The sequence below is a fragment of the Oncorhynchus masou genome, chromosome 5 (genome assembly GCF_036934945.1).
Source record: "Oncorhynchus masou masou isolate Uvic2021 chromosome 5, UVic_Omas_1.1, whole genome shotgun sequence".
Taxonomy (NCBI): domain Eukaryota; kingdom Metazoa; phylum Chordata; class Actinopteri; order Salmoniformes; family Salmonidae; genus Oncorhynchus; species Oncorhynchus masou.
Genome location: NC_088216.1, coordinates 53,495,377 through 53,522,051, shown reverse-complemented (window position 1 = coordinate 53,522,051; position 26,675 = coordinate 53,495,377). Strand labels below are relative to the sequence as shown.

At 42.2% G+C, this 26,675-nt stretch overlaps 2 protein-coding genes across 5 annotated transcripts in view; both read right to left on the bottom strand.

Annotated features, from left to right (window-relative positions):
* Positions 1-19: 19 nt before the first annotated feature.
* Positions 20-11,953, bottom strand: rnpep (arginyl aminopeptidase (aminopeptidase B)). Of its 2 annotated transcripts, none has more exons than XM_064966019.1 (11): positions 11,435-11,953; positions 6,696-6,836; positions 5,942-6,093; positions 5,106-5,222; positions 4,625-4,860; positions 4,092-4,205; positions 3,780-3,892; positions 1,748-1,856; positions 1,384-1,608; positions 1,023-1,165; positions 20-655 (listed from the first exon to the last, which is right to left on the bottom strand). In XM_064966019.1, exons 1-11 carry the CDS (start codon positions 11,816-11,818, stop codon positions 497-499), a joined length of 1,893 nt encoding a protein of 630 aa, XP_064822091.1. In that variant the 5' UTR covers positions 11,819-11,953; the 3' UTR covers positions 20-496. The 2 variants fall into 2 exon arrangements, with proteins under 2 accessions (XP_064822091.1, XP_064822090.1); XM_064966018.1 differs by lacking the exon at positions 6,696-6,836 and adding an exon at positions 6,496-6,636 and having other exon boundaries at positions 11,435-11,951.
* Positions 11,954-15,375: 3,422 nt separating this feature from the next.
* The window catches only part of inavab (innate immunity activator b), a 47,195-nt gene continuing 35,895 nt past the window's right edge, over positions 15,376-26,675 (bottom strand). For 2 of the 3 annotated variants that reach the window (XM_064966016.1, XM_064966015.1), the window contains exons 3-10: positions 25,789-25,922; positions 21,792-21,914; positions 21,277-21,508; positions 21,095-21,148; positions 20,693-20,975; positions 19,938-20,096; positions 18,983-19,703; positions 15,376-15,917 (exon numbers count right to left, since the gene is read on the bottom strand). In XM_064966016.1, coding sequence (XP_064822088.1) covers positions 15,825-15,917; positions 18,983-19,703; positions 19,938-20,096; positions 20,693-20,975; positions 21,095-21,148; positions 21,277-21,508; positions 21,792-21,914; positions 25,789-25,922 — 1,799 coding nt within the window. In that variant the 3' untranslated portion in view covers positions 15,376-15,824. The remainder of the gene's footprint in view (positions 15,918-18,982; positions 19,704-19,937; positions 20,097-20,692; positions 20,976-21,094; positions 21,149-21,276; positions 21,509-21,791; positions 21,915-25,788; positions 25,923-26,675) is intronic. The other variant, XM_064966017.1, reaches the window with a different exon arrangement.

The following is a 26,675-nucleotide window of genomic DNA, read 5'->3' as shown; positions in this document are numbered from 1 at the left end:
ATCAAGAAGATGCATTGAATCTTGAAAACCAATTACTAGATTTACTTCAAAGAATGTACTTTTTACTGTTTGGAACATTTAAAATACAGCTTAGTTTGGGTGAAAAAAAAGCATAATCAAAAGGTTTTACATACTCAATACAACAAAGTAATACCTACTTTTATTTTCCATTCATTTTTCCCCCATTTTTTTTACCAATACTACTTAAATTAGTTGTATGCCCTCCCACAGTAAGTACTTTAAAGTAAGACATACCCACAGCAGAGCCTTTAAGGCTGGCATGCGTAAATACCAAAAATGCCGTAAATATGTAAATTGGCCTCTTTTCCTTGGTAAATACTGACCAAGCTAGATGATATTGGCATCTCAATCTATCCTGGTACAGTACATTTAAATAAAGGAGGCCATCTGAAAGTACTGGGTAAGACTACTACTCCTCTATTATATCTCTAGGCCAGGGTCAGTGAGACTAGACTCTGGATCTCATGTTCAGCTCCTATGATGGCGCACAGGCAAGGATCTTCTTGACGTAGTTGCGGACATTGACATGGAGCTGATGGGAGGTTGCACTGAAGATCTCTGTGGCCAAAGCCCTGGTCTCCTCTGATCCATTCCACAGTGCACGGTACACAGGCAGTGTGTACTTCTGTTTCCCCTGGGAGCAAGATACAATTTAATATGCTAAGATAATACTATTTACATGATTGTTTCAGACACCTGAAAAATACTAATTTAGCTTTAAACGGACACTATAAAAATACACATGGTATATCACACACACATATAAATATATTATATTTACTATAATAAAACAAACTAGCCAAAACAAAATGTGCCTGACAAATACTATAATTTGTGGTTATTATTTTGTACTTTTAACCATTTTTCTCCCCAATTGGGTAGCTAGTCTTGTACCGTCGCTGCAACTCCTGTTCGGACTCAGGAAAGGCAAAGGTCGAGAGCCATGTGTCCTCCGAAACACTATAATTGATAGTTGAGGACCAAACATTTGTTTTTCTGACCTGGCAGCTGAGGAAGCTGCGCACATGTTGATATCCTGGCTGGTGATGATTCTTGGCGACGATCTGGGCCCAGCGCAGTCGTAGCTCAGCGTTGTTTGACATCACGATGTGAGGGTACTGCTCCTCCAGTTTCTCCATATTACCTTATCAAAGTCGGTGGGATGGTACATCATTGGTGTGACTCATTTCAAAAGTAGTGTACGCACATCCAGACTTGCAGGTGCAAGTTACAAAAAGTAAAGTAATGATATAAAGAATAGAGATCCACACACTGAGGAATTGGGGTGAATCACATGCATCTTCAGAAAAACGATTGTGCTAAGGATATCCGTACAGAAGTGTTGTTACCATCGTGTCCTACCTCTAGGGAGTGGGGACTTCTCTATGATCTTTTCCAAGAAGTAGACAGCCTGATTAGTCTTCCAGGCCTGGATGTTGGTCTTCTTGATGCTGGCCATATCCAGGACCTCGGCAGCCCACAGCTCTGACAGCTGCTCAGCAGGCTTCATCAGGCTCTTGCCAGCCGACAGGTCAGGGAGGTAGGGAGGCCAACCGGGCACATTGAGCCAGCTATCAAATTCCAGACCTAGCAAAGAGACCACAAGGAGAGTGAGGTCAGTTTGCTGTTACAATCTCACTTCCAAGCTTAAATACTCATTCTAAAAAGGCAAATACGACCCTAAAAAGGCCAATCCAACACTCTAAAAGCAACTACTGTGTTTTACCCTTAATCATATCTACTCCTTTCTTCTTCAGGTCAGGGAAATACTCCAGGAAGAACTCCAGAGCGTCCTCTGCCATAACACTGCGGAATTTGAACTTGTCAATGTAGGCCTGTGAGAAGAAACACCCACATGTCAGACTGTTGCCCTCACTCACTCAGACAGACAGACACACACAGACCGACAGGTCAAAAGTTGACACACATACTCTGGAATGAGTTTCTTTAGTTTGACTTTTTTCTACATTGTAGAATAATAGCAAAGACCAAAAAAATATATTCTTCAAATTAGCCACCCTTTGCCTTGATGACAGCTTTGCACACTCTTGGCATTCTCTCAACCAGCTTCACCTGGAATGCTTTTCCATCAGTCTTGAAGGAGTTCCCACATATTCACATATTTGATGTCTTCACTATTATTCTACAATGTAGAAAATAGAAGAAAAACCCTGGAATGAGTAGGTGTCCAAACTTTTTACTGGTACTGTAAGTATTCACACCTAGCAGTCTCTCAATGGGTTTCATGTCTGGGCTTTGGCCACTCAAGGACCTTCACATTATTTTTCTGAAGCCATTCCAGCATTGCTTTGGCTGTATCCTTGGGGTCATTCTCCTGTTGGAATGTAACATTTTCACTCTAGCCTAAGGTCGTTTGCACTCTGAAGCAGGTCCTCATCAAGGATTTGCCCGTATTTGACTCCATTGATTGTTCCCTTTATCCTTACCAGTCCCTGACGCTGAAAAACATGCCCAGAGTATGATGTTACCACCCCTATGCTTCACAGTAGGGATGGTGTTCGACGGGTGATTAGCTGTGCCTGGTTTTCGCCAGACATAGTGCTTTGCATTCAGGCCAAGTATTTATTTTTTTAATTCATCAGACCACAGAATATTTTGCCACGTGAATTCATTCACGTGTCTTTTTGCAAACTCCAGGCGTGCTATCATGTGCCTTTTTTTCAGGAGTGGCTTCCATTTGGCCACTTTTCCATAAAGCCCAGATTGGTGAAGTGCTGTAGGGACTGTTGTCCTTCTGGCAGCTTCTCCTATCTCAGCCAAGGAACTCTGTACTTCTGTCAGAGTGGTCATTGGGTTCTTGGTCACCCCCCTGACCAAGGTCCTTCTTGCCCGGTTCCTTAGTTTGGTCGGACGACCAGCTCTAAGCAGAGTCTGGGTAGTTCCATATTTTTCCAATTTTCAAATGATGCCAACCACTGTGCTCTTGGAAACGTTCAACACTCTAGAAATAGTTTTATACCCTTCCCCAGATATATGCCTCATCACATCTCAGAGAGCTACAGACTGGTCCTTGGAATTCATGGTATAGTCTCTGCTTTGACATGCACTTTCAACTGTAAAACCTTATATACAGTGGTATAAAGTACTTAAGTAGTACTTTAAAGTATTTTTACTTAAGTTTTGTTGTACTATTCATATTTTTGTTAACTTTTACTTCACTACATTCCAAAATAAAATTATGTACTTTATACTCCATACATTTTCCGTAACACCCAAAAGTACTCATTACATTTTGACAGGACAATGATCCAATTACTTTTGATACTTAAGTATATTTAAAACCAAATACTTTTACTCAAGTAGTATTTTACTGGGTGACTTTCACTTGAGTCATTTTCTATTAATGCATCTTTACTTTTACTCAAGTAAAGACAAATTAGTACTTTTCCACCACTGCTTATATAGACAGGTGTGTTTCTTTCTAAATCATGTCCAAACAACTGAATTGTCTACAGGTGGACTCCAATCAAGTTGTAGTGACATCTCAAGGATGATCAAAGGAAATTGGATGCATCGGAGCTCAATTTGGAGTGTCAGAGCAAAGTGGTGTGAATAGATATTTCTGTATTTAAATTTTCAATAAGTGTTCAAACTTGTCAAAAAACATGTTTTCACTTTGTCATTAAAATTACATATATAAATACATTTTTAATTCAGGCTGTAACAACAAAATGTGGAGTAAGTCAAGGGGTATGAATACTTTCTGAAGGCACCGTATAATGAGAAGCAACACCAACCTTGAGGAAGGCATCGAAGTGACTCTGGTCTCCAGCCAGGTGGGCCAGGTAAGAGACAAAACAGAAGCCCTTCTCATAAGGCGTCTCATTGTAAGTGTCATCAGGGTCAACACCTGAGGGATGGGACAAAAATAAAATGTTTTGCTTTAACTTGAGCAGTCATGATCAAGTGTATCAGTTCTATTGGGTCTGCAGCTCCATAGGCAAATCTCAGTCAGATCAACTACTAATTAAACTAAGACCACTGGGATACTAATGGAATTGGTTTTGGCTTTAGCCTTAGCAGTCAAGGGTAAATGTAAACAGTCTGACCTGGTTTGATCTTCACACGCAGTTTATTGAGAGGGTGGTCCTCTCCGGTGTTGTCCATGTGCTGTCTGAGTAAAGCTCTCCCAGTCGCTGCCTCCAGACTAGTGATGGCCTCTCCTACAAATAACAACACAATAGACATCAGGGCTTTGAGAGTGATAAGACAGCCAGGTGTGCACAAATAGCTGTGTAGACAACTACTGTTTACTTTCAAATGGAAAGAGTTGTGAGACTTGAGGATGAGCCCATCATACATTGCTACAGCAGGGCTCGCCAATTCTATTTCTGGAGAGCTACCTTCCTGTAGGTTCACTCCAACCTCAGTTGTAACTAACCTGATTCAGCTAATAAACCAGCTAATTATGAAAATTAGGGGCACTTGATTAAAGTTGGAGTGAAACCAACTGGACAGTAGCTCTCCAGGAACATGGTTGGAGAGCCCTGGTCTACAGTAGACAAACTGTGACAAAGTGATGTACTATGCTGTTGAAGAAAGGGCTTTATAAATTCAATTTGATTGATTGACAGTCTCTTACCGTAGATCTCCCTGCACACCCGGCGCTGGGCGTACATTGTGAAGCCCTCGTTGAGCCAGAAGTCACCCCAGTTGGCATTGGTTACCAGATTACCGAACCAGCTGTGGCAGATCTCGTGCACAATGACGTCAGCCAGTGAGCGGTCTCCGGCCAGGAGGCAGGGGGTGACGAAAGTGAGGCAGGGGTTCTCCATACCGCCGAAGGGGAATGACGGTGGCATGAACAGCACGTCATACCTGAGGGGACGAACCAATTATGTATGTTTATAAGCAGAATAAGTCATGACACTGCAAGAGCAAAGTCAGTGGACACCATCCCTAGTCATGGAAAGAGCTACCGTGTGCATTTTCTATTCTAGCCTAGCACTAAGACACCTGATTCAACTAATCAATCAATCCTACATTCCCTGTAGCGCTTCAGAACCAGGGTTGTTGACTGACCACTGAAGTATTGGACCATATTGTTATTTAGGGAATTTCACCTTCCCCAGACGTAGGGTCCAAATAGTTTCTCCCCCACAACCAGAAATTCCTCGATGACTCCGTCATACTCCTGCTTGGCTGCCTGCAGCAGGCATGGCTCTGTCCATACTCGGGTCCTAAAAGATATAGATTTACAATTACTACCAAGCATTGAAACTCCATAGGCAAACACTATCATGCATGTTCTTCAAAGCACATTCTTCAGCAGCATTATATGGCCCATAAGTAGCAAGTGCAGTTTTCATTCAAGTTCAAACTTCATTCAAGTTGAACATTCACCCTGCTTTTTGATTCTCATCTCTCTACTCAGTCTGACACAGAGAATGCATTTTGCGGGTCAATGACCAACACGCCCAGGTTGTTATCAATAAATGCTTTAGACAGGAGAGGAATTTTGTCTTGTACCTACCGTGAGGTTAGGTGAGGTCTATACTAGAAGCAGAAGGCTTAACACTATCAAATTACGCCCCTTACTTGACCAAAACAAATTGTCAAACTGTCACAAGATTTAGAGGCCTGGAATGGGTGCCAGTCTATTTCTGATCTCTTGACAATTCCTTGTGGAATTGTCATATTTGGCTTGAGCACAAACAAATCAACAGCACAAACAGATCTGGGACCTATCCAAGGCCACCAGGGGCGGCAGGTAGCCTAGTGGTTAGAGCATTGAGCCAGTAACCAAAAGTTTGCTCGATCAAATCCCAGAGTTGTCATTCTGCCCCTGAACAAGGCAGTTAACCCACTGTTCCTAGGCCGTCATTGTAAATAAGAATTTGTTCTTAATTGACTTGCCTAGATAAATAAAGGTTAAATAAAACAACGTAGACTCTTTCACCTTGGCCCCACCTCCGCAGAGACCAAGTCTCCTACAGCCAAGGCCACCAGGTAGGAGGGGATGGGCTGTTCCATGGTGAACAGGAACGTGTTGTCTGCCATCCTGTGTTCTCCCTTACTGGCACTCATGACTGCTGTGAAACCATCAGGAACCTGTGGAGGCAGACAGGGCAGTCTTCGGACAGAGTCATGATCGATAATGGTACCAATATCCATTACTAATACAGACAAAGTAGTCGGAATGGTGGATAAGGTGAGGTTCCCACCATACATTAAGAGCTTTTTCAGCAATGTGTGTTAATACTAGACCTAAAATTCAAAGTGCTTTAAGTATTGAAAAACGAGTGAACACAACACACCAGGCAAAGCACATGAAGTTGAATGACAGGGCAAAATAGAATAAACAGGATAATAGACAAAAAAGATGTGAATGACAAAAAGGAAAAACACAGAAGCTTAATTATCCTGCAAAGAGAAAAAGACTGAGACAGCAATGACTCTGTGGTTATCCTCCCATGGACATTGGCTCATTCAGAGTCCAGTCCAGGGGCTCACCTTCACGGCGGCCGAGTAGGTGCTCTTGACGGCCGGCGTGTCAAAGCAGGGGAAGAAGGAGCGGTTGAGCACGGCCTGGCCCTGGGTGAAGACGTAAGGCTTGGCCTTCCCAGCTGTCTGCTCTGGATCCAGCCAGCACACCTAGTGGGTCAGGGGGGCAGAGACCAGGGTTTGAGTGTAGAGGTAGGGGCACACTTTACCTTCACAGCAACCGAGTAGGGGCTCTTAGTCATGGGGGTGTGGAAGCCAGGGAACAGGCTGCGGTTCAGCACAGGGAAGCCAGAGGTGTAGAGGAAAGGCTCTTTCTTTTCAGCAGTCTGAGCAGGCTCCAGCCATGATATCTACAAATGTATGCTGGGTTTAATGAGGATGGTGCAGTTCATGAATAGGCACTCATTTGTTGCACTTATGTACAGTGCATTCATAAACTATTTTGACCCCTTGACCTTTTCCACATTTTGTTACGTTACAGCCTTATTCAAAAATGGATTAAATAACAAACAAAAAAATACTCAATCTACACACAATATCCCATCAAGACAAAGCAAAAACAGATTAAGAAATGTTTGCACAGTTATTCATTATAAACTGAAATATTACATTTACTTAAGTATTAAGACCCTTTGTTCAGTACTTTGTTGAAGCACCTTTGGCAGTGATTACAGCCTCAAGTCTTCTTGGGTATGACACTACAAGCTTGGCACACCTGTATTTGGGGAGTTCCTCCCATTCTTCTCTGCAGATCCTCAAGCTCTGTCAGGTTGGATGGGGAGTGTTGCTGCACAGCTATTTGCAGGTCTCTCCAGAGATGTTCGATCGGGTTCAACTCCGGGCTCTGACTGGGCCACTCAAGGACAATCAGAGACTTGTCCCGAAGCCACTCCTGTGTTGTCTGGCTGTGTGCTTCGGGTCATTGTCCTGTTGGAAGGGGAACCTTCGCCCCCGTCTGAGGTCCTGAGCACTCTGGTACAGGTCTTCATCAAGGATCTCTTTGTACTTTGCTTCGTTCATCTTTCCCTCGATGCTGACTAGTCTCCCAGTCCCTGCCGCTGAAAAACATCCCCACAGAATGATGCGGCCACCACCATGCTTCACCGTAGGGATGGTGTCAGGTTTCCTCCAGACGTGAGGCTTGGCATTCAGGCCAAAGAGTTCAATCTTTGCTTCATCAGATAATCTTTGTTTCTCATGGTCTGAGTCTTTAGGTGCCTTTTGGCAAACTCCAAGCAGGCTGTCATGTGCCTACTGTTCAAAAGTTGTGGTCACTTAGATATTTCCTTGTTTTCCATGAAAACATACATGAAATGAGTAGCAAAATGAATAGGAAATATAGTCAAGACGTTGACAAGGTTATAAATAATGATTTTTAATTGAAACAATAATTGTGTCCTTCAAACTTTGCTTTCGTCAAAGAATCTTCCATTTGCTGCAATTACAGCCATGCAGACCGTTGGCATTCTAGTTGTCAATTTGTGGAGGTAATCTGAAGCAATTTCACCCCATGCTTCCTGAAGCACCTCCCACAAGTTGGATTGGAACTTCTTACGTACCATACGGTCAAGCTGCTCCCACAACAGCTCAATAGGGTTGAGATACGGTGACTGTGCTGGCCACTCCATTATAGACAGAATACCAGCAGACTGCTTCTTCCCTAAATAGTTCTTGAATAGTTTGGAGGTGTGCTTTGGGTCATTGTCCTGTTGTAGGAGGAAATTGTCTCCACTTAAGCGCCGTTCACAGGGTATGGCATGGCGTTGCAAAATGGAGTGATAGCCTTCCTTCTTCAAGATTCCATTTACCCTGTACAAATCTCCCACGAAAGCACCCCCAGACCATCACATTACCTCCACCATGCCTGACAGATGGCGTCAAGAACTCCTACAGCATCTTTCATTTTTTCTGCGTCTCACAAATGTTCCTTTGTGATCCAAACACCTCAAACTTAGATTTGTCTGTCCATAACACTTTTTTCCCAATCTTCCTCTGTCTGTGTTCTTTCGCCCATCTTAATCTTTTATTTTTATTGGCCAGTCTGAGATATGGCTTTTTCTTCGCAACTCTGCCTAGAAGGCCAGGATCCCGGAGACGACTCCTTCACTGTTGACGTTGAGATTGGTGTTTTGCGAGTACTATTTAATGCAGCTACCAGTTGAGGACTTGAGGCGTCTGTTTCTCACACTAGTGTACTAATGTACTTGTCCTCTTGCTCAGTTGTGCACCGAGGCCTCCCACTCCTCTTTCTATTCTGCCAATATCTCACATTGAATAGCCTTAATTTCTCAGAACCGACTGACGAGTTTAGGAAGAAAGTGCTCTGTTTCTGGCCATTTTGAGCCTGTAATCGGACCCACAAATTCTGATTCTCCAGATACTCAACTAGTCTAAAGGCCAGTTTTATTTATTTTTAAAATCAGCACCACAGTTTTCAGCTGTGCTAATATCCTTGCAAAAGGGTTTTCTAATGATCAATTGGCCTTTTAAAATGATAAACTTGGGGTATCGAACACAACGTGCCATTGGAACACAGGAGTGATGGTTGCTGATAATAGGCCTCTTTACGCCAATGTAGATATTCCTTTAAAAATCTTCAGTTTCCAGGTACAATAGTCATTTACAACATTAACAATGTCTACACTGTATTTATGATCAATGGACAATGGCTTTTTTTTCAAAAACATGGACATTTCTAAGTGACCCCAAACTTTTGAACAGTAGTGTATGTTTATTTGTAATACATGGGGTATTGTGTGTAGATTGAGGGGGGGGATGCCATAATCCATTTTAGAATAAGGTTGTAATTTAACAAGATGTGTTAAAAGTCAAGGGGCCTGAATAAATGGAATGCATACTTCAAAGAAATGTGAAACTAAAAACTATGAAACGTTGCAGACTATGAATATAATGTATAGCCAACAGAGTTGATCTAATTTGAAAAAGAAAAAAAAGGTTTTAAATATACTGAACAAAAAAAAAATGCAAAAATTAACAATTTTACTGAGTTACAGTTCATAATTTAAAAAACGGTGCGGTAGAAAGGACCTTTCTCAACAACATTGACACCCTGAATTTAGCAGCTGCTAAACCGACAGATCAGTTGGAAAAAGTGATGGGCTACTTTCTGCACACGCCAAAGTCAGTGTAAACCGCAGTGACTTGACACAATGCTGGCCAAACAAGATGTAGCTACAAACAAAACAGAGTTAAATGGTTCCAGTCTACCGTGAAGTGTTCATCCATGTATACGGACAGGTAAGAGTCTAGCTACATTTTAAGATATTATACGTTTTTAATTTTGTCAGAGTTGTTTTCATTGAAAGTTAAAGAGTACTGTTAGCTAGTTATGGAACATTACGTGTATGATCTGTGTAGTAATATTATTTGAATCAGAACCTAGTTGTTAGCTTTAGCTACCTGCAGATTCATACTACAGCGATGACAACATTTGTATAGGTAGTCATATGAGTTAGGATTATGCTAGTCTATTGCTTAGCTAGCTAGCTAGCTAGCTAGCTAGCTACATGGCTAATCAAGACTCTACTTCGACAGATTATTACACGACCCATCAAGTTAGCCAGGTGTGTCTGGCGGTGCTTATGGCCATCTATTGTATTTCATGTGTGTCAGGTAAGCATCATCTAATAATTATAAAATATTTGTATCTGGACACTTTTTTATATTGCTACTGCGCAAGTAACCATTTTACACCTTCTGTATCCTGTGGATGTGACTTATAAAGTTAGATCATATTTGATATAGTGTGTGTTACCAAAGAAGGTAATGTGAAGAACAACATGATCTGCACCAAAATCAGATTAGGATACAGGCCAAGGACTAGATAGTGTATTGTTACCTGGAGTTTTTCCTTATTGTAGGCCACTACTTTTACCACTTTTAGTCTTAATCTTTGGTTGTTTACTAAACTACTCACTCTGTTTAACACATGGCCTCGCATGTGAATCCTTAGAGAGACGGGTGAGGCTAAGAAGGTGTGAATGATGCTGAATGGATGTAGACAAAGAAGAGCTCTCCAGTAGGTGTGCCAAAACATTCCAGGACCATTTTCTCAAAAGTGGGGTTACAAGTTTATGAACTTTTAAAGCAGAATTACTTTCCCATTGTTCTTCAACTGCAGTGTATGATATACCAGTCTCTACTTTTATCCAACATTTTAAAAAAATATTAAAAAATGAATTCACATTTTTCTACATAAAACCGAATCGAGGCGGACGGTCACATAAGGAAAAAAGTAAATTTATTTAAATTCATTAGGCCCTAATCTTTGGATTTCACATGACTGGGCAGGAGCAGCCATAGGCCTGGGAGGGCATAGGCCCACCCACTGGGGAGCCAGGCCCAGCCAATAAGAAATAATTATTCCCCACTAAAGGGCTTTATTACAGACAGAAATATTCCTCAATTATTCCTCAGTTGTCTAGGTGACTGGTTTCAGATGATCCTGCAGGTGAAGAAATCTGGTGGACATTCCTGCAGTCAGCATGCCAAATGTACACTCCCTCAAAACTTCACACATCTGTGGCATTGTGTTGTGACAAATCTGCACATGTTAGAGAGGCCTTTTATTGTCCCCAGCCCTGTGTAATGATCATGCTGTTTAATCAGCTTCTTGATATGCCACACCTGTCAGGTGGATAGATCATCTTGGCAAAGGAGAAATAAATGTACACTAACAGAGATGTAAACAAATTTGAGCACAAAATTAGAGAAATAAGCTTTTTGTGCGTATGTTAAAAAAAATAAAGTGTATTTCAGGTCATTAAACATGGGACCAACATTTGACATGTTGTGTTTATATTTTTCTTCTGTATAGGTTCAAATAGAAATACATTCTGAGTAACCAATCATCTGGAAGTAACAAGCTAGTGTTGTTGTTGCTAGGTAAACTGACTCTAGTTACGACGGCTGAATGACATTCACTTACCCCTGGTCCATCGGATGCAAGAAACTTGACCACCACTCGAAACTGTTCCTCAATTTTACATGGTGCTGGGAATTTTACAACCAGTGTGGTGCCATAACTGGTGAAATTGCGCGTCATGAATTCTACTTTCACTGAATCCGAATCATCTTCACTTCGGCAGTAGGACACCTCTTGCATTGAGAGGGAGGGATGAATGTCCAACAGTAGCTCGCTTTGAGAATCTTGGATGCATTTCAGCTGTAGCGTTTCAGTTCCTCTCAAAGTTCTCTTCTCAAAGTCCACGCTTAGATCCAAGTGGAAGTGTTTTATCTTGAATTGACGAAAGCTCGAAGACGTAGCCACGTCCTCTGCTAGATCGGAGTGCAGTTTGAGAGGTTTTTCCATATTTTAGTAGCCTACAGCAAGAATAACTGGGTAAACGTGGGTCTTCCTCCAACGATTGGCTGCACCGCTTCTTCTTCTTCCTCGTTGGGGTGTATATCGGCGATTGGCATCCAACAGCTGCACCTCTCCAACATCAACACACAAAAAAGTACTTCTGGGTCACGGAAATCTTCAAAATAAAAGTCCCCGCATAATAGTAGAAAAGTGTCAATAACCTGTTTTATTCATTATATATGAAAAATAAATTACAATGATTCATATTTGTTAATATTTAAGTGACATTTGGCTTTTAAAACATGTTCCATGGTCCAATAAATGCCACCAATGCGAATCACTGTATATGGAATACATATTGGTTTATAGAGCAAACACTATTCTGGGTTCCGCAGTAGAAGTATTGTAGGTGAAAAATATGGGTTGTTAATGAATTCTAAGAATCCAATAAAAAGGGATGGAAAATGTAGGTTCTGGATTAAAGGCCGTTCAGAACACAAGGAAGCAGTAGTTCCAGTTAAAGGGTTTAATGAAGATCCACACACACAACACCACTCTCTGTGATACTAATTGCGCTTATTTAACTGCATGCACAATAAAAAATCAGAAAGAAAATAACATTTTTCTAAGGAGGTAGAATAAGCAGTGGTGGAAAAATACTCTGTCATACTTGAGTAAAAGTAATGATACATTAAAAAAATGACAAAAGTAAATGTCACAGTAAAATACTACTTGAGTAAAAGTCTAAAAGTATTTGGTTTTGAATATACTTAAGTAACCAAATTAAATGGAATTGCAAAAATATACTTAAGTATCAAAAGTAAAAGTATAAATAATTTAAAATTCCTTATACAAACGAGACGCCACTATTTTATTTGTATTTTTATTGATGGATAGCCAGGGGCACACTCCAACACTCAGACATAATTTACAAACAAAGCATTTGTGTTTAGTGAGTACACCAGATCAGAGGCAGTAGGGATGACCAGGCATGTTCTCTTGATAAGTGCGTGAATTGGACCCTTGTCCTGTCAAAATGTAAGGAGTACCTTTGGGTGTAAGGGAAAATGTATGGAGTATAATGTTTCTTTGGAAATGTAGTGAAGTAAAAGTAAAAATAGTATAAATAGTAAAGTATAAATCGTAAAGTATTGATACCACAAAAAAAACGTTGTACTTTAATGTATTTTTACTTTTAAGTACTTTACACCACTGAGAATAAGCAGGAGACAAAAACCGGTTGGTCAGCAGAACGAAAACTACAGACTGCCTGAGGCCCTGCCTGGTCCGGTATTACAATAAGTCCCGGGGGAAAAGGCTGCTGATTGGCTAATAAAATTATGATTGCCAAGACATTATTTTTTAATTTAAAAAAATACATTTGGGGTCTTGAAAAGGAGATGAGCTGGCAGTTTTTACATTAGGAAATATTTAGTAGGGTCCGTATCTGGGTGCCGCAGTAAAAGTATTGTAGGAAATACTTACGTCGGATATATAGAATGTACATGTATGGTGTCATTTCATGGGTCTTTGAATAATACACAGTGTTGCTGGCTTTTTACTCCACCCATTCCATAGGTGGCCACAATTCGTAGCACTGTATATGTAATACATACTGGCTTATGCCATTGGTCCTTAAGGACCCAAATGAGAAATCCTTTGTTTTCCTGAGACCAAAACTTATAAAACATGCAACTAGATGTAAATATTTGTACATTTCATTGCCCTTATGCTTAAAACAATTGCAATATAGACAAAAACAAATTACAATTAAATGAAATACCCATATAAATAGCAATTCATGCTATTTGATTAAAAACACTTAAATATCTGTCTAGGTTGGAACTGTTGCTGTTAAAATACAATAAATAATTTTAATTCTGAACTGGAATAAACTAATTGATCACATCACACAGCTGTATAACAGAACACACACACACACACACACACAAACACAGTCCTAATCAGAGGTGTGTGGCTGGTTGAAGTTTTCAACAAGCATGTCTTTTCTGGTGCTCAGTTTATTACAGTGCAACCCTGAGGTCATGCTCAGCTTTGAGTCGGTTTCTGTACTTTTAAAAAAGTATGCCAGAGTTGAGAACCCTGACTCGCATAGGTATGTGGTGCCAAACTGGATCAGAGCATCTAATGCTTTCTCAGTCAGGCAGGAGACAGCTTCTTGCTGTAGATAAGCAACCCAGAACTGTGTGTGTTTGCCTCAAAAAGCATCTTGCTTCAAATCAGTTTCACAGCAACAGCTCAAACCTAGACTTGTTTTCAACAATAATTTCTACAGTAAGATGTACAGTAGACCTGATCATTTTTTTGTCTTCATATGTACTGTTACTTAGGGTTGCACTAACAGTAGCTAGTTAGCTTGGTTTGGCTAACGTTAGCTAGGTATTAGCGGTGTTCAATGGGATTGTTTTAAAGGGAAACACATCTACTACTGAGAAAGTACTCCCTTATTTCTGCTTATCACTTGTTATAAAATGAAAACAATGTCTTGCTAGCTGACTTACTTTTCCACTGGCTAAGCACTGTTTCCTGAAGCATTCTACACTGTTCTGGCAAAAACTATTCTGGGTGCTGTAGATCCTTCAGTGTGTCCTCGCTTATTTCGATGTCAACCTCTCCAATTACATGCTGCTCATTTGATTCAGTTTTCATAGAGTTTACGATTTCCTCATCTGATAAACCTCTACTACGACTTTGTCTCTAAGTGGTAGTATTCATTCCCAATATCTTGAGTGTCAGACTTGATTGAGCTGCACCACTGACACTCCATATCAGGATGAAGATATATCAGGATGAAGATCAGAAACAGGTTCTTTATCCTCAAGTGTGTACATTTTGCGTATTAAGTTGGCAGTCTGTGGCTCCTCTGAGCAGTTAACATTCCCTTATTGAAATTCTCCACAGGTTTTGTACTTGAGCCTCCTTTACATTCTGTTTGTACAATTTTGTTTAATTTCACCTTGTCACTAAGAACATAATGTATGTTATATTCTTGTCCCACATATTCCTAAGATTTTTGACACATTTAATGACAATTGGTTTTCCAATTGGCCATTGCAATGTTTTGCCAACTTCATCCCAAAATTGGGAATCAAATGTTTAATTATGCTGCATAACAATGTATTGACATTGAAAAAAAAAGTTGTTTTTGGGGGGATTCTTAAAATCCCCGCCCCGCAATTATCTATATAAAAAAGGTGTATTATAGTGCATTATAAATTAAGGGTTTATCATGGGCATAATTAATGTCCAAAAGCAGGGGGCAATCATGAGCCATGAATGCAACCGGCAGTAACTTGAACTTGGTTGCCAGTCAAAGAGCTTTTTGCTGCAAATGTCTGTCAGGGAGAGACTAGTAAATTGATAAAAGATAGTGCACCGTCAACGCTGAATGGTCAAATGATGACAAAATAATGTGTAACCAATGATAATAATATTGGTACTTATTCTGATCCTATGCATATCGCCACTCAGAAACTTCCCGTTGAAACTGAATTCCCAACTCTGAAGAAAGTGAAGTTTAACAGAATGACACTGATAGGATTAACATTATAAATCTTTATTTAATTATTTATTCATTTTTAAAGAGAAACTTTTTCCTTTTAGAAAAACAATATCTAAATATATTTTAACATTTTCGATAGTACTTAACACATCAATAGATCCGTACAAAAAAACAGCTAACAAACTAACCATGAAAGAATGTTCAACACAGCGGCTCTTTCACAGTAAAAAGGGAGGCACCAGGGGAACGTTGTGGTCTGTTGCTTTGTGCCTTTAATTGACTTTCGTGTTGCCCTGGTAACATGTTGAAGTCAATAATATAAAGCCTCAGATCCTCTTTGATACTATGCCCAGTCTCTCGCTCTCTCTCATCTCATATCAGCACCAAGTCCAGTGATGTAATAAATTAATGAATAAATAGGGCTCTGTGGGCCGGGGGAGGTCAGAGCTTTCCAGAGAGAGGGTGGCACTGGGGGCCCTCTCACTAGTCCTACACCTGACTGACGATCTCAGAGTCGTCATCCACAAACCACTGCATTGGGGACCCGTCCGCTGCCCTCTGGATGACACGTCTCTTGGGAGCCTGCAGATGGGACGACAAAAACAGGGAACATTTATTTCAATGTCTGTTTTTTCAAGTCAGTACTAATAGAGTTAGGCTTTTAAATATCACAAGAAATAACATTATTGGAAGTTCATAGTATGGAGAGAAGGCAACAAAGTAGATACTTGCAATAATGTTTCTACTGGTGGTTCCCTGCAACCCTTCAGGGCCAGGAGTGAGTATACTGCCCTACAGCAGACACCAAGGACTCAGCTGCTGTATTACTCAGTTCTCACAACACCAGGAAGTTGGATATACAAATATGTTAAAGGAAGTGCAGTACATAGCACTGTGGTATAACCTCACCATTGAGAGCTCCATAACGAGGTCATAAGAGTTCAAAACAGCCAGTGTCTGAAAAAGCTTGGCTTTTAGGTTTTAGCAGCTGATCCACAAGGGTGTGTCATTTTTCTCTACAGTGAGCCACAATGTGACTCAGCGTGACACTGTATGATTCAGGGGTGAGGTTGACGATGGGAGGGCCACACGTACAGTCTGTTCACTCCCACACTGCAGCTGTCTGAGCGTCTCTCAAACCTCCTTTACTTGCTGTGATCAGACCATCCCCTGAAATTAAGAATTGCTGCTACTGCTGCTACTACTACTGCTGCAAAATATTAGATCCAGTACTGTACAGTACTGTACTACAGCTGCCCATGCTTTTTCAACAGCTGGCAATATAAATCATCGCTGAAGGGTAGACAGTAAAACGATACAGGAATGTGGCACCTGGGTTTCCTCTCATGCATGAACATTACCCACACCTTACCCTCTGCGGGGGAGAATTTAAAAAAAATTAAACTCAGGATACCAACTGCCTCTCATATTATAATAATTTCAAGGTCTTAAAAATCACATTGACTCACCACCTGCCCACAGATTTTCTTTAACTGTATCTGAACTCAAAAGACAGTGCATTCGGAATGCACTCATACCCCTTGACTTTTTCCACATTTTGTGACGTTACAGCCTTATTCTAAAATGGATTAAACCGTTTTTTTACCACCCCATCAATCTACACACAATACCCCAGAATCACAAATCCCAAACAGGTTTTTAGACACATTTTTTTGCAAACATATAATTTTATTAACTGAAATATCACAATAACATAAGGATTCAGACCCTTTGCTCAGTATTTTTTGATGAACCTTTGGCAGCAATTATAGCCGTGAGTCTTCTTGGGTATGCTTTGCACAACTGTATTTGGGGAGTTTCTCCAATTCTTCTCTACAGATCCTCTCAAGCTCCTGTCAGGTTGGATGGGGAGTGTTGCTGCACAGCTATTTTCAGGTCTCTCCAGAGATGATCGATCGTGTTCAAGACTGGGCTCTGGCTGGGCTACTCAAGGACATTCAGAGACTTGTCCCAAAGCTGCTCCTGTGTTTTGTTGGCTGTGTGCTTATGGACGTTGACCTGTTGGAAGGTGAACCTTCACCCCAGTCCGAGGTCCTGAACGCTCTGGTACAGGTTTTCATCAAGGATCTCTGTACTTTGCTCTGTTCATATTTCCCTCGATCCTGACTAGTCTCCCAGTCCCTGCCGCTAACAAACATCCCCACAGCATGATGCTGCCACCACCACGCTTCACCATAGGGATGGTGCCAAGTTTTCTCCAGACGTGATGCTTGGCATTCAGGCCAAAGAGTTCAATATTGTTTTCATCAGACCAGATAATCTTGTTTTGCATGGTCTGAAAGTCCTTTAGGTGCCTTTTGGAAAACTCCAAGCAGGCTGTCATGTGCCTTTTACTAAGGAGTGGCTTCCTTCTGGCCACTCTTCCACGAAGGCCTTATTGTTGGAGTGCTGCAGAGATGGTTGTCCTTCTGGAAGGTTCTCCCATCTCCACAGAGGAACTCTTCAGCTCTGTTTTTAGTCACCCCCCTGACCAAGCCCCTTCTCCCCTGATTGCTCAGTTTGGCAGGGCTGACAGCTCTAGGAAGAGTCTTGGTGGTTCAAAACTGTTTCCATTCAAGAATGATGGAGGCCACTGTGTTCTTGGGGACCTTCAATGCTGCAGACATTTTTGGTACCCTTCCCCAGATCTGTGCCTCGACAATCCTGTCTCTGAGTTCTACGGACAATTCCTTCGACCTCATGGCTTGGAATTTGCTCTGACATGCACTGTCAACTGTGGGACCTTATATAGACAGGTGCGTGCCTTTCCAAATAATGTCCAATCAATTGAATTTACCACAGGTAGACAATCAAGTTGAAGAAACATCTCAAGGATGATCAATGGAAACACCTTATCTCAATTGAGTCTTATAGCAAAGGGTCTGAATATGGTTTAGTATTTTTAATATGAAGTTCTGTTTTGTATTTTTAATACATTTGCAAAACATTTAAAAAACATGTTTTCGCATTGTCATTTTGGGGTACTGTGTGTAGATTGAAAGTCATAAAACAGGTAGGCATCCCTTGTCCTGGAGTGCTGTAGGTACTTTATGCTTTTGATTTAATCAACCTGGAACACCAGGAGTGCTTTAGGCAATCACTGAACCGATCAATTACCTTAGTTGTTCCGTGTGGTGTCGAGTTGGGACAAAATCCTGCAGTACCTGTGACACTCCAGGAACAGGGTTGCCTTCCCCGTCATAAAACGTGCTGAGACGAGTATCATTGAAGAGTTGTGTGTTGTCCTATCCTCACATAGTTTGCTTAGTAGTTCATGGAGATAATACTTGTTTGTTTGTCAGGTGTGATTGTGTTCTATTGAACTGTGTGAGTTTGGCAAAGTAAGCTAACTTGTAAAGACCGCATTAATATACGACACAAACATTTTAAAAGAGTTCTGTTGATTCGATGGAACTTGCAGACAGGTCTGGACACAGCACCTCCGTATCATCCATCTTAACTGATTAGAAATCCCCTTCTCTAAAGCCTGCGGTGCACCGACTGACACCGACCTGACAGTAATATAATCCAGTGATATTCAGTTACAGGGAACCTGCCTGGTGCTAACAGTACTTCTGCAAAGACAGTAACTTCATATTGAGCAACTATAGTCATTTAGAGAGTGAAGTGCCATTGTGGCAGTTTACCTGTTCATGGTACTTGTTGTGCTGGGTGAGAGGTGACTGTACACTCCTCACCCTGGCTGTGCCCTGTCTGTCCAGGGAGCGAGGTCTGAACTGTTTGCGCTGGTGCCACGACTTGAGCTCTTCGTTTACCACCTGCTGGGGGAGGCCTCTTGATGGGTGGTGAGAGTACTCCCGGAGCGAAGGGGCGCGGGACAGTCTGATGTGAGGGGGCAGGGACCTGAGAGCCCGCTGGGGGTGCAAAGGGGCCTCCTCGTACCAGTGTTCATACTGGCTGGGGTGACAGGGGAGCGGGGTGCCATGATACAGCCTGGTCATGTCCATCTCTGAAGGGTAGACCATCCTGTCGTCATAGTAACCCCTGTGGAAGCTGGGGTTGGACTGGTGCTGGGGGTTCTGGTAGAAGCCAGGGCCTGGGGGGTAGGCCATTGGTCGATGATTGTCATTGGGGCTGGAGTGTTGGTACTTATAGGTGAGCTGAGACTGCCTGGGAAGGTCACAAGGCATCTCACGACATGGTGAACTGGTGTAGGATGGGGCAGAGTGTTCAGAGTTACTGTCCTCAGTCTCAGAGCTGGAATGGTATATGGGATTTCCATAGCCTGCCCTCAGGACAGGGGACTCGCCTGGAGACGTTACCACGTAATCCGTTAGTAGCCCCCTGGGAACACGGGTACGTCCTCGATCCTTATCCAGGTTCAACGGAGGCTCACTGTTGGGAAGTCTAAAATATTACATAGAAGCATTAAAAACAAGGCCAAAACAGTACAAATTCAACACTAATTTGTAAGATACAGTCTCAAGATTCAAGCGGTGTGGGGACAGTGTGAATGAGATATACAAATGTTGGACAGTGGTGTTGTGTGAGATGTGGATGTCTTACTTACCTTAGTTGAATACACTGACTAAGTCGCTCGAAGAACAACTACCAAAATGTAAAACATTTTAATTTGATGACCTGAGAGAGAGCTGGCGGCGAAGGTGCATCTCCGGAGTGGATGGGGCGCTGTTGGACTGGGTGTAGCTCAGTTTGAGATGGGAGGAGAACTGCAGTGTCAGGGCTGTGTCTCTACAACAGGCGTCCACAGGAGGCAACACAGGGGTCGTGGCTGGACTACTGCAGAAAGGTAACAACATGGACAGGAAGGAGAGAGAACTGGGTTAATGACTAAACCCAGAAGCTGTTTTTATTCAGGAGAGAGCCATGAGTTGGCCAAATGAGTGTGTGTACTTTGCACGCTTGAACCTGTTCCATGTGCCCTTGTATCAGTCTATTCGAGCTTTCACTCAAAGACGAGTCACAACTTGAATCAGAATGTTCCCAAGTAATTTCCTCCCCAAAATAACAAGGTACGTATTAATGCCAACTTGAGCGAAACCACTTGAAAAGGAACTCTCATTTTTCAAATATCAAATGGAGTTTAAGTTTCATATAAGTGCTGTCAAAGCAGATTCCTGATCTTGTGGTTTCTCATTAAGGTAGATCTATTTGGGTTCAACTATGGAGCTGTATGAATTCAAAAAGCCAAGTTAATCTTATATTAGGCTACATGGAAACAATTACCAAGCCATAATGACTTGTGTTTAAGAGAGCTTTCACCAACCTGTGAAGCTTAAATTATAGCTATTCTTGGGCTTTCCTGTACAATAAATTCAAGGGTAGTGTTCATATAAAATTACAGGAGGCACAGTGGGTACTCCCTTGGCCTTTACCTTGACTTTCTGCTACCAGAGTGTGACTTCTTCTTGGTCTTCTGGTAAGGCTGGTCCAGACTGGACTCTGTCCAGGGCGAGTGCTCGATGGGAGGGGGCTCCAATTCCAGGCTGGTGTTGAAAAGAGACTGTAGCTCCTCCAGGGTTGGAGTAGTAGTGGGAGACTTGTGGGGGCTAGGCCCAGGGGGGTGTGAGGGGTCAAGGGGAGGCTGGGGAGGATCTACTGGTCCTCCTAGGTGAGGGAGCTCCATGGATGGTTGAGATGACTGACTAATCACCTCTACTGGAGAAAAGTAAAGATACAATTGAATTCAGAGTGTTATTAGGTACTTTGGTGGTATTGTCATAACATGTTTATCAATATAACTTTTACAAGACAAATCTTTGCACAGTGACTCTAACCTTCGTCGAGCAGTGCCGAATCCGACAGAGAGCTATCATCAGAAGTGCCCTGATCTGAAAACAAAAGCATAGCGAACAACCGTATTAATCCATGGGAAGGGCACTGGAATTCTATTCCTCTCAGGTCAGAGAGGAAAGATTTCAATGTTATTTTATCAGTTGGCCAGCTGGGCGGCGCTCACCTCTCTGTGTGCTGGTGCAGTCTGGCCGTGGTGAAGACCGCCCGTGCTGTAGGCGCAGCTGAAACGCTGTGTCCTGCAGTTGTTTGACTTTCTTCTCCTCACGCTTGCACTGCTGTAACCGGCTTCTCTTCACCGCCTTGCTCTGGTGTTCCTCACAGCACAGTCTTTGGACCGCTTTGTGTATCTGCAACTGCAGGGATAGCTCAGCTTCCACAGAGTTCAGCTCAGAGTTCTACAGGATGTGACAAAAGGAGGTTGGGCAAACATGAGTGGCTGAACATGAAAGATCTCTTCCTGGCTCTTACGATGAAAGAAGCTTGATTATTGATGGTTGGTGGCAAGGAAGGTAGGACGATGGCTTGAATTGAGAAACATAATATTTCTCCAAGGGGGACCACGGGAGTGGCCTTCAGTACTAAGTACACCTGTGTGTGTGGCTTTTACAACTACTGTTAAAGGGATAGTCAGTGTAAATTACAATATTGTCCATGCCCAAACCCTGTCAGGCTCTTTACCACTGCTCCCTGTGGGATGCTCTGCTCTTCTAGTTTGAAGGCAGCTCCGATTCGTTGGCGGATTTGAGGTGGCTTCTCCCCAGGCAGCAAAGGGTAGTCTGCAGACAGCCGACCAGTCAGCTCCTATATGACATGGAAAAAAGACACCAGATGTAGGCTGGTTCAAATGTGAGGGATCATATTCTGTTAATGCAACGGAACAAAAATAAATGTACAGTTCATTCAGAAAGCATACAGACTCCTTGACTTTCAATTTTTTTTTACGTTACAGCCTTATTCTGAAATGGATTAAACAAACATTCCCGCTCATCAATCTACACACAATAACCCCTAATCAAAACAATTAAGGTTTTAGATTTTTTTGCAATTAAAAAATCTAACTGAAATATCACATTTACATAACTATTCATACTCTTAACTCTCATATACTTTGTTGATTCTACTTGGGTATGACGCTACAGGCTTGGCACACCTGTATTTGGGAGTTTCTCCCATTCTTCTCTGCAGATCCTCTCAAGTTCCGTCAGGTTGGATGGGGAGTGTAGCTGCACAGCTATTTTCAGGTCTCTCCAGAGACGTTCAAATCCGGGCTCTGGCTGGGCTGCTCAAGGACAATCAGAGACTTCTCCCGAAGCCACTCCTGCGTTGTCTTGGCTGTGTGCTTCAGGTCCTTCTCCTGTTGGAAGGTGAACCTTCACCCCAGTCCGAGGTCCTGGACACTCTGGAGCAGGTTTTCATCAAGGATCTCTATGTACTTTGCTCCGTTCATCTTTCCTTCAATCCTGACAATTCTCCAAGTCCCTGCAGCTGAAAAACATCCCCACAGCAGGATACTACCACCACCATGCTTCACCGTAGGAATGGTGCCGTAGGGATGATTGGCATTCAGGCCAAATAGTTCAATCTTGGTTTCATCAGACCAGATAATCTTGTTTCTCATCGTCTGAGAGTCCTTTAGGTGTCTTTTGGCAAACTCCAAGCATGCTGTCATGTGCCTTTTTTACTGAGGAGTGGCTTCCATCTGGCCACTACCATAAAGGCCTGATTGTTGGAGTGCTGCAGAGGTGGTTGTCCTTCTGGAAGGTTCTCCCATCTCCACAGAGGAACTCTGGCGCTCTGCCAGAGTTATCATCGGGTTCTTGGTCACCCCCTGACCAAAGGCACTTCTCCCCGATTGCTCAGTTTGGCCAGACGGCCTGCTCTTGTAAGAGTCTTGGTGGTTCCAAACTTCTTCTATTCAAGAATGATGGAGGCCACTGTGTTCTTGAAGACCTTCAATGCTGCAGAAATGTTGTGGTACCCTTCCCCAGATTGGTGTCTCGACACAATCCTGTCTCGGAGCTATACGGACAATTCCTTTGACTTTTAGCTCTGACATGCCCTGTCAACTGTGGGACCTTATAAAGTCATGAGTTGTGCCTTTCCAAATCATGTCCAATGAATTGAATTTACCACAGGTGGACTCCAATGAAGTTGTAGAAACATCAAGGGTGAACAATGCTAACAGGATGCACCTGAGCTCAATTTCGAGTCTCATAGCAAAGGGTCTAAATACTGATATTTTAGTTATTAATTTTTAATACATTTTCAAACATGTCTAAAAAACTATTAATGCTTTGTCATTATGGAATATTGTATGTAGATTTATGAGGAACATTTTTAATTGAATTTTAGAATAGGATGTAATGTAACAACTTGTGGAAAAGGGGAAGGGGTCTGAATACTTTCCGAATGCACTGTATGTTAAAGGAATACTTCGAGATTTTGTCAATTAATCCCTTTCTCTACTTCCCCAGAGTCCGATGAACTCGTGGATACCATTTTTATGTATGCGTGCAGTTTGAAGGTAATTGCTAACTAGCGTTATCGCAATGACTGGCAGTCTGTTATCGTAGACTTCCAGTCATTGCATTAACACTAGTTAGCATTGGCTTGCAAAACTACCACTAACTTCCTTCATACTGGATGCAGAGACATAAAATTGTATCCAAAAATATAAAACGCAACATATAAAGTGTTGTTCCCATGTTTCATGAGCCAAAATAAAAAAGTTTTCCAAATGCACAAAAAGTTAATTTCTCTCAAATTTGGAGGACAAATTTGTTTATACATCCCTTTTAGTGAGCATTTCTCATTTGCCAAGATAATCCATCCACCTGACATGTGTGGCATATGAAGACACAACATGATCATTACACAGGTGCACCTTGTGCTGGGGACAATAAAAATACCACTTTTAAAGTGTGCAGTTTTGTCACACAACACAATGCCACAGATGTCAAGTTTTGAGGGAGCATCCAATTGGCATGCTGACTGCAGGAATGTTCACTAGACCTGTTGCATGTTCATTTCTCTACCATAAGCTGCCCCCATTGTAATTTTTAGAATTTGTCAGGGGGGGTGCTGAGGACTATTTATGTCTGTAATAAAGCCCTTTTGTGGGATTGAAACTCACCCCCAGTGTGTGGGCCTGGCTGCCAATTGGGTGGGCCTGTGGCCTCCAAGGCCCATGGCTGCACCCCAGCCTAGTCTTGTGAAATCCGTAGATTAAGGCCAAATGAATTTATTTCAATTGACTGATTTCCTTATATGAGTTATAACTCAGTAAAATCTTTGAAAATGTTGCATGCCTGGGGCGGCAGGTAGCCTAGTGGTAAGAGCGTTGGGCCAGTAACTGAAAAGGTTGCAAGATCGAATCACAGAGCTGATAGGGTAAAAATCTGTCATTCTGCCCCCTAAACAAGGCAGTTAACCCACTGTTCCTCGGCCGTCATTGTAAATAAGAATTTGTTGTTAATTGACTTACCTAGTTAAATAAAAAGGTTAAATGTTGCGTTCATATATTTGTTCAGTATACATATTATATTAGTTAGTAATTCAGAGTCAATTGGTCCCCATTCCCTCCAAATCTACCAAGTTCCATGAACCCTCATTGAGTTCATTTTATTTTCCCTTCATTTTTAAATATTGTTTAACAAAAATCTATCCTGCCTTACATGCTGGGACATGGGAATTGTTCTCAAATGTTTGTTACGCAATGCTGCTTTTCTATAGTTCCTACTCTTACACAACACATTCTTAAAGCCTCACCAGCCAAGTGTATTCATCTCACTGGTCTACCTTCTAGCAACACAAACTCAACCTGAGTGTGAGAAATTGCATTATTATTGATTTCATTTGGGAACAGACATAACACACACCACACCCTGTGTTTGTTTTGTGTCAGTCTCAATAAAAAAGGTCTATTTTTTTCTCCCAGACACAGACAATAGTGTCAGAACGGTTGGTCATGATCTGAGTCAGTCGTGTCCCTGAGAGCATGAAGAGGTGTCATCAGAGCCTCCTACCGGGCAGCACACCTTGACAAGACAAGTCCCGACAGGAGAGCCAAGCCCAATTTTCAACAGAAAATAATGATCAGAACTGGTCTGTATCCCAAATGGCACCCTACTACCTACATAGGGCACTGGTCCAAAGTAGTGCACTATGGGAAGCAGCCCCTCATAACGATGACGGATGAGACAGGGACATTGTCAGGGCTGAATTAGTTGCGGAGAGCCAGGTATGGGAGAGATAATTTAGTGCTGACTAATAGGGAAACTTAAGGTCCATTGGCTGCCTCCAAATTGCCCCAACTTGTCTTAAAGCCCAACAAAACAAACCAAAGCCTTTCATTTCAGACTGTGGGCAGTCTTTATTGCCTCAGTAGTTTCAGAGTGCCAGGCAATTTTTTCATTAACATCTCAAAATAAAAAATACAAACTCACAATTGTCTTGACAGTATCAGTTTAGTATATTAAGTTTTCATATTGGCCTGTGTCTTTGTCAGAGCTTGATTAACATCTCTCTATGAAAGACACGCCCCCCACCCCGCCATCACGGTCATGGTTTCACTGATGGGGAAATTCCAACTAATGTCATGGTGAAAATGGCCTGAACCCTGATAGTGGAGTGAGTCTGTGTGTAACATGTGTGTCCTGTATCCAGGGGTACTCACAGCCTCTCGGATGCAAAGCTTCTTCAGCTCCAGTAGGCAGAGCTCTAGTCGGTCTTCCAGTGACTGGTGCTTGAGCTTGACGGCCCGGGTGTGAGTGGTCACGTCCTTCATAATGGTGGCAGGACTATCAGGGCCTGGGACACACAATGACAAAGAGGCTACTGTGAAGTCTAAGGATTGAAAACAGGGAGGTTATAGATAGATGGACACAATTCTTTGGCCCAAGTTTTCAAATTGGTAATGCTTGCTTGTCAATTTCATATGGTTGCAGCTGTATCACGCAGATAGCCCAACTGGCTGGAAAGAATAAACTATGACTAAAACTAAAAAAAAAGGTTTTGATACAAATGCAACCAAAAATGTTGCTCCAATCCTGAGGTTCTGCCCATTCACGAGCAGCAACGTTGAAGATGGTGAGCCAAGATGACACCTAGACAAGACATGTTTCTCTTAAGACACAATGAGTGTCTGTATTCATACTATTACGTGTTTTATTGACTGATAGGATCAACCTGGGAGTGAAACCAAGGTGATAAACAATGTGGTTGCCCTACAGAATCACCGGAGACTAATGACAACTGGGTTACATCCCAAATGGCACCCTACTCCCTACATAGTGCACTACTTTTGACGAGAACCCTGTGGGTAGCCCAAAAGTAGTGCACAATATAGGGAGTAGGATGCCATTTGGGACGAAAACCCTGAGTTCATTCACAGGGCTACTAATGTCTCCAGGCCAGCTGCATTGTGTGTCACATGCTTTCAGAGATTATCAACTCAATCCCTGCAGGTACTGACAGACAGCGGTGAAAGCCACCGGGGGTGTGACAGGGAAATAAAGATGTCACACAGAAACTGCCACCGGAATGGCAACCATGCAGGAGAAT

What these genes read in the sequence shown, in the direction of transcription:
- rnpep (XM_064966019.1), bottom strand. Translation starts at nt 11,818, where the DNA reads ATGGAAAAACCTCTCAAACTGCACTCCGATCTAGCAGAGGACGTGGCT. An exon ending in GGACCCTACGTCTGGGGAAG is followed by an intron (nt 4,861 to 5,105) that starts GTGAAATTCCCT and finishes TCGTCCCCTCAG; the next exon opens with GTATGACGTGCTGTTCATGC. An exon ending in GGTGTGCAGGGAGATCTACG is followed by an intron (nt 4,206 to 4,624) that starts GTAAGAGACTGT and finishes TGTTATTTGTAG; the next exon opens with GAGAGGCCATCACTAGTCTG.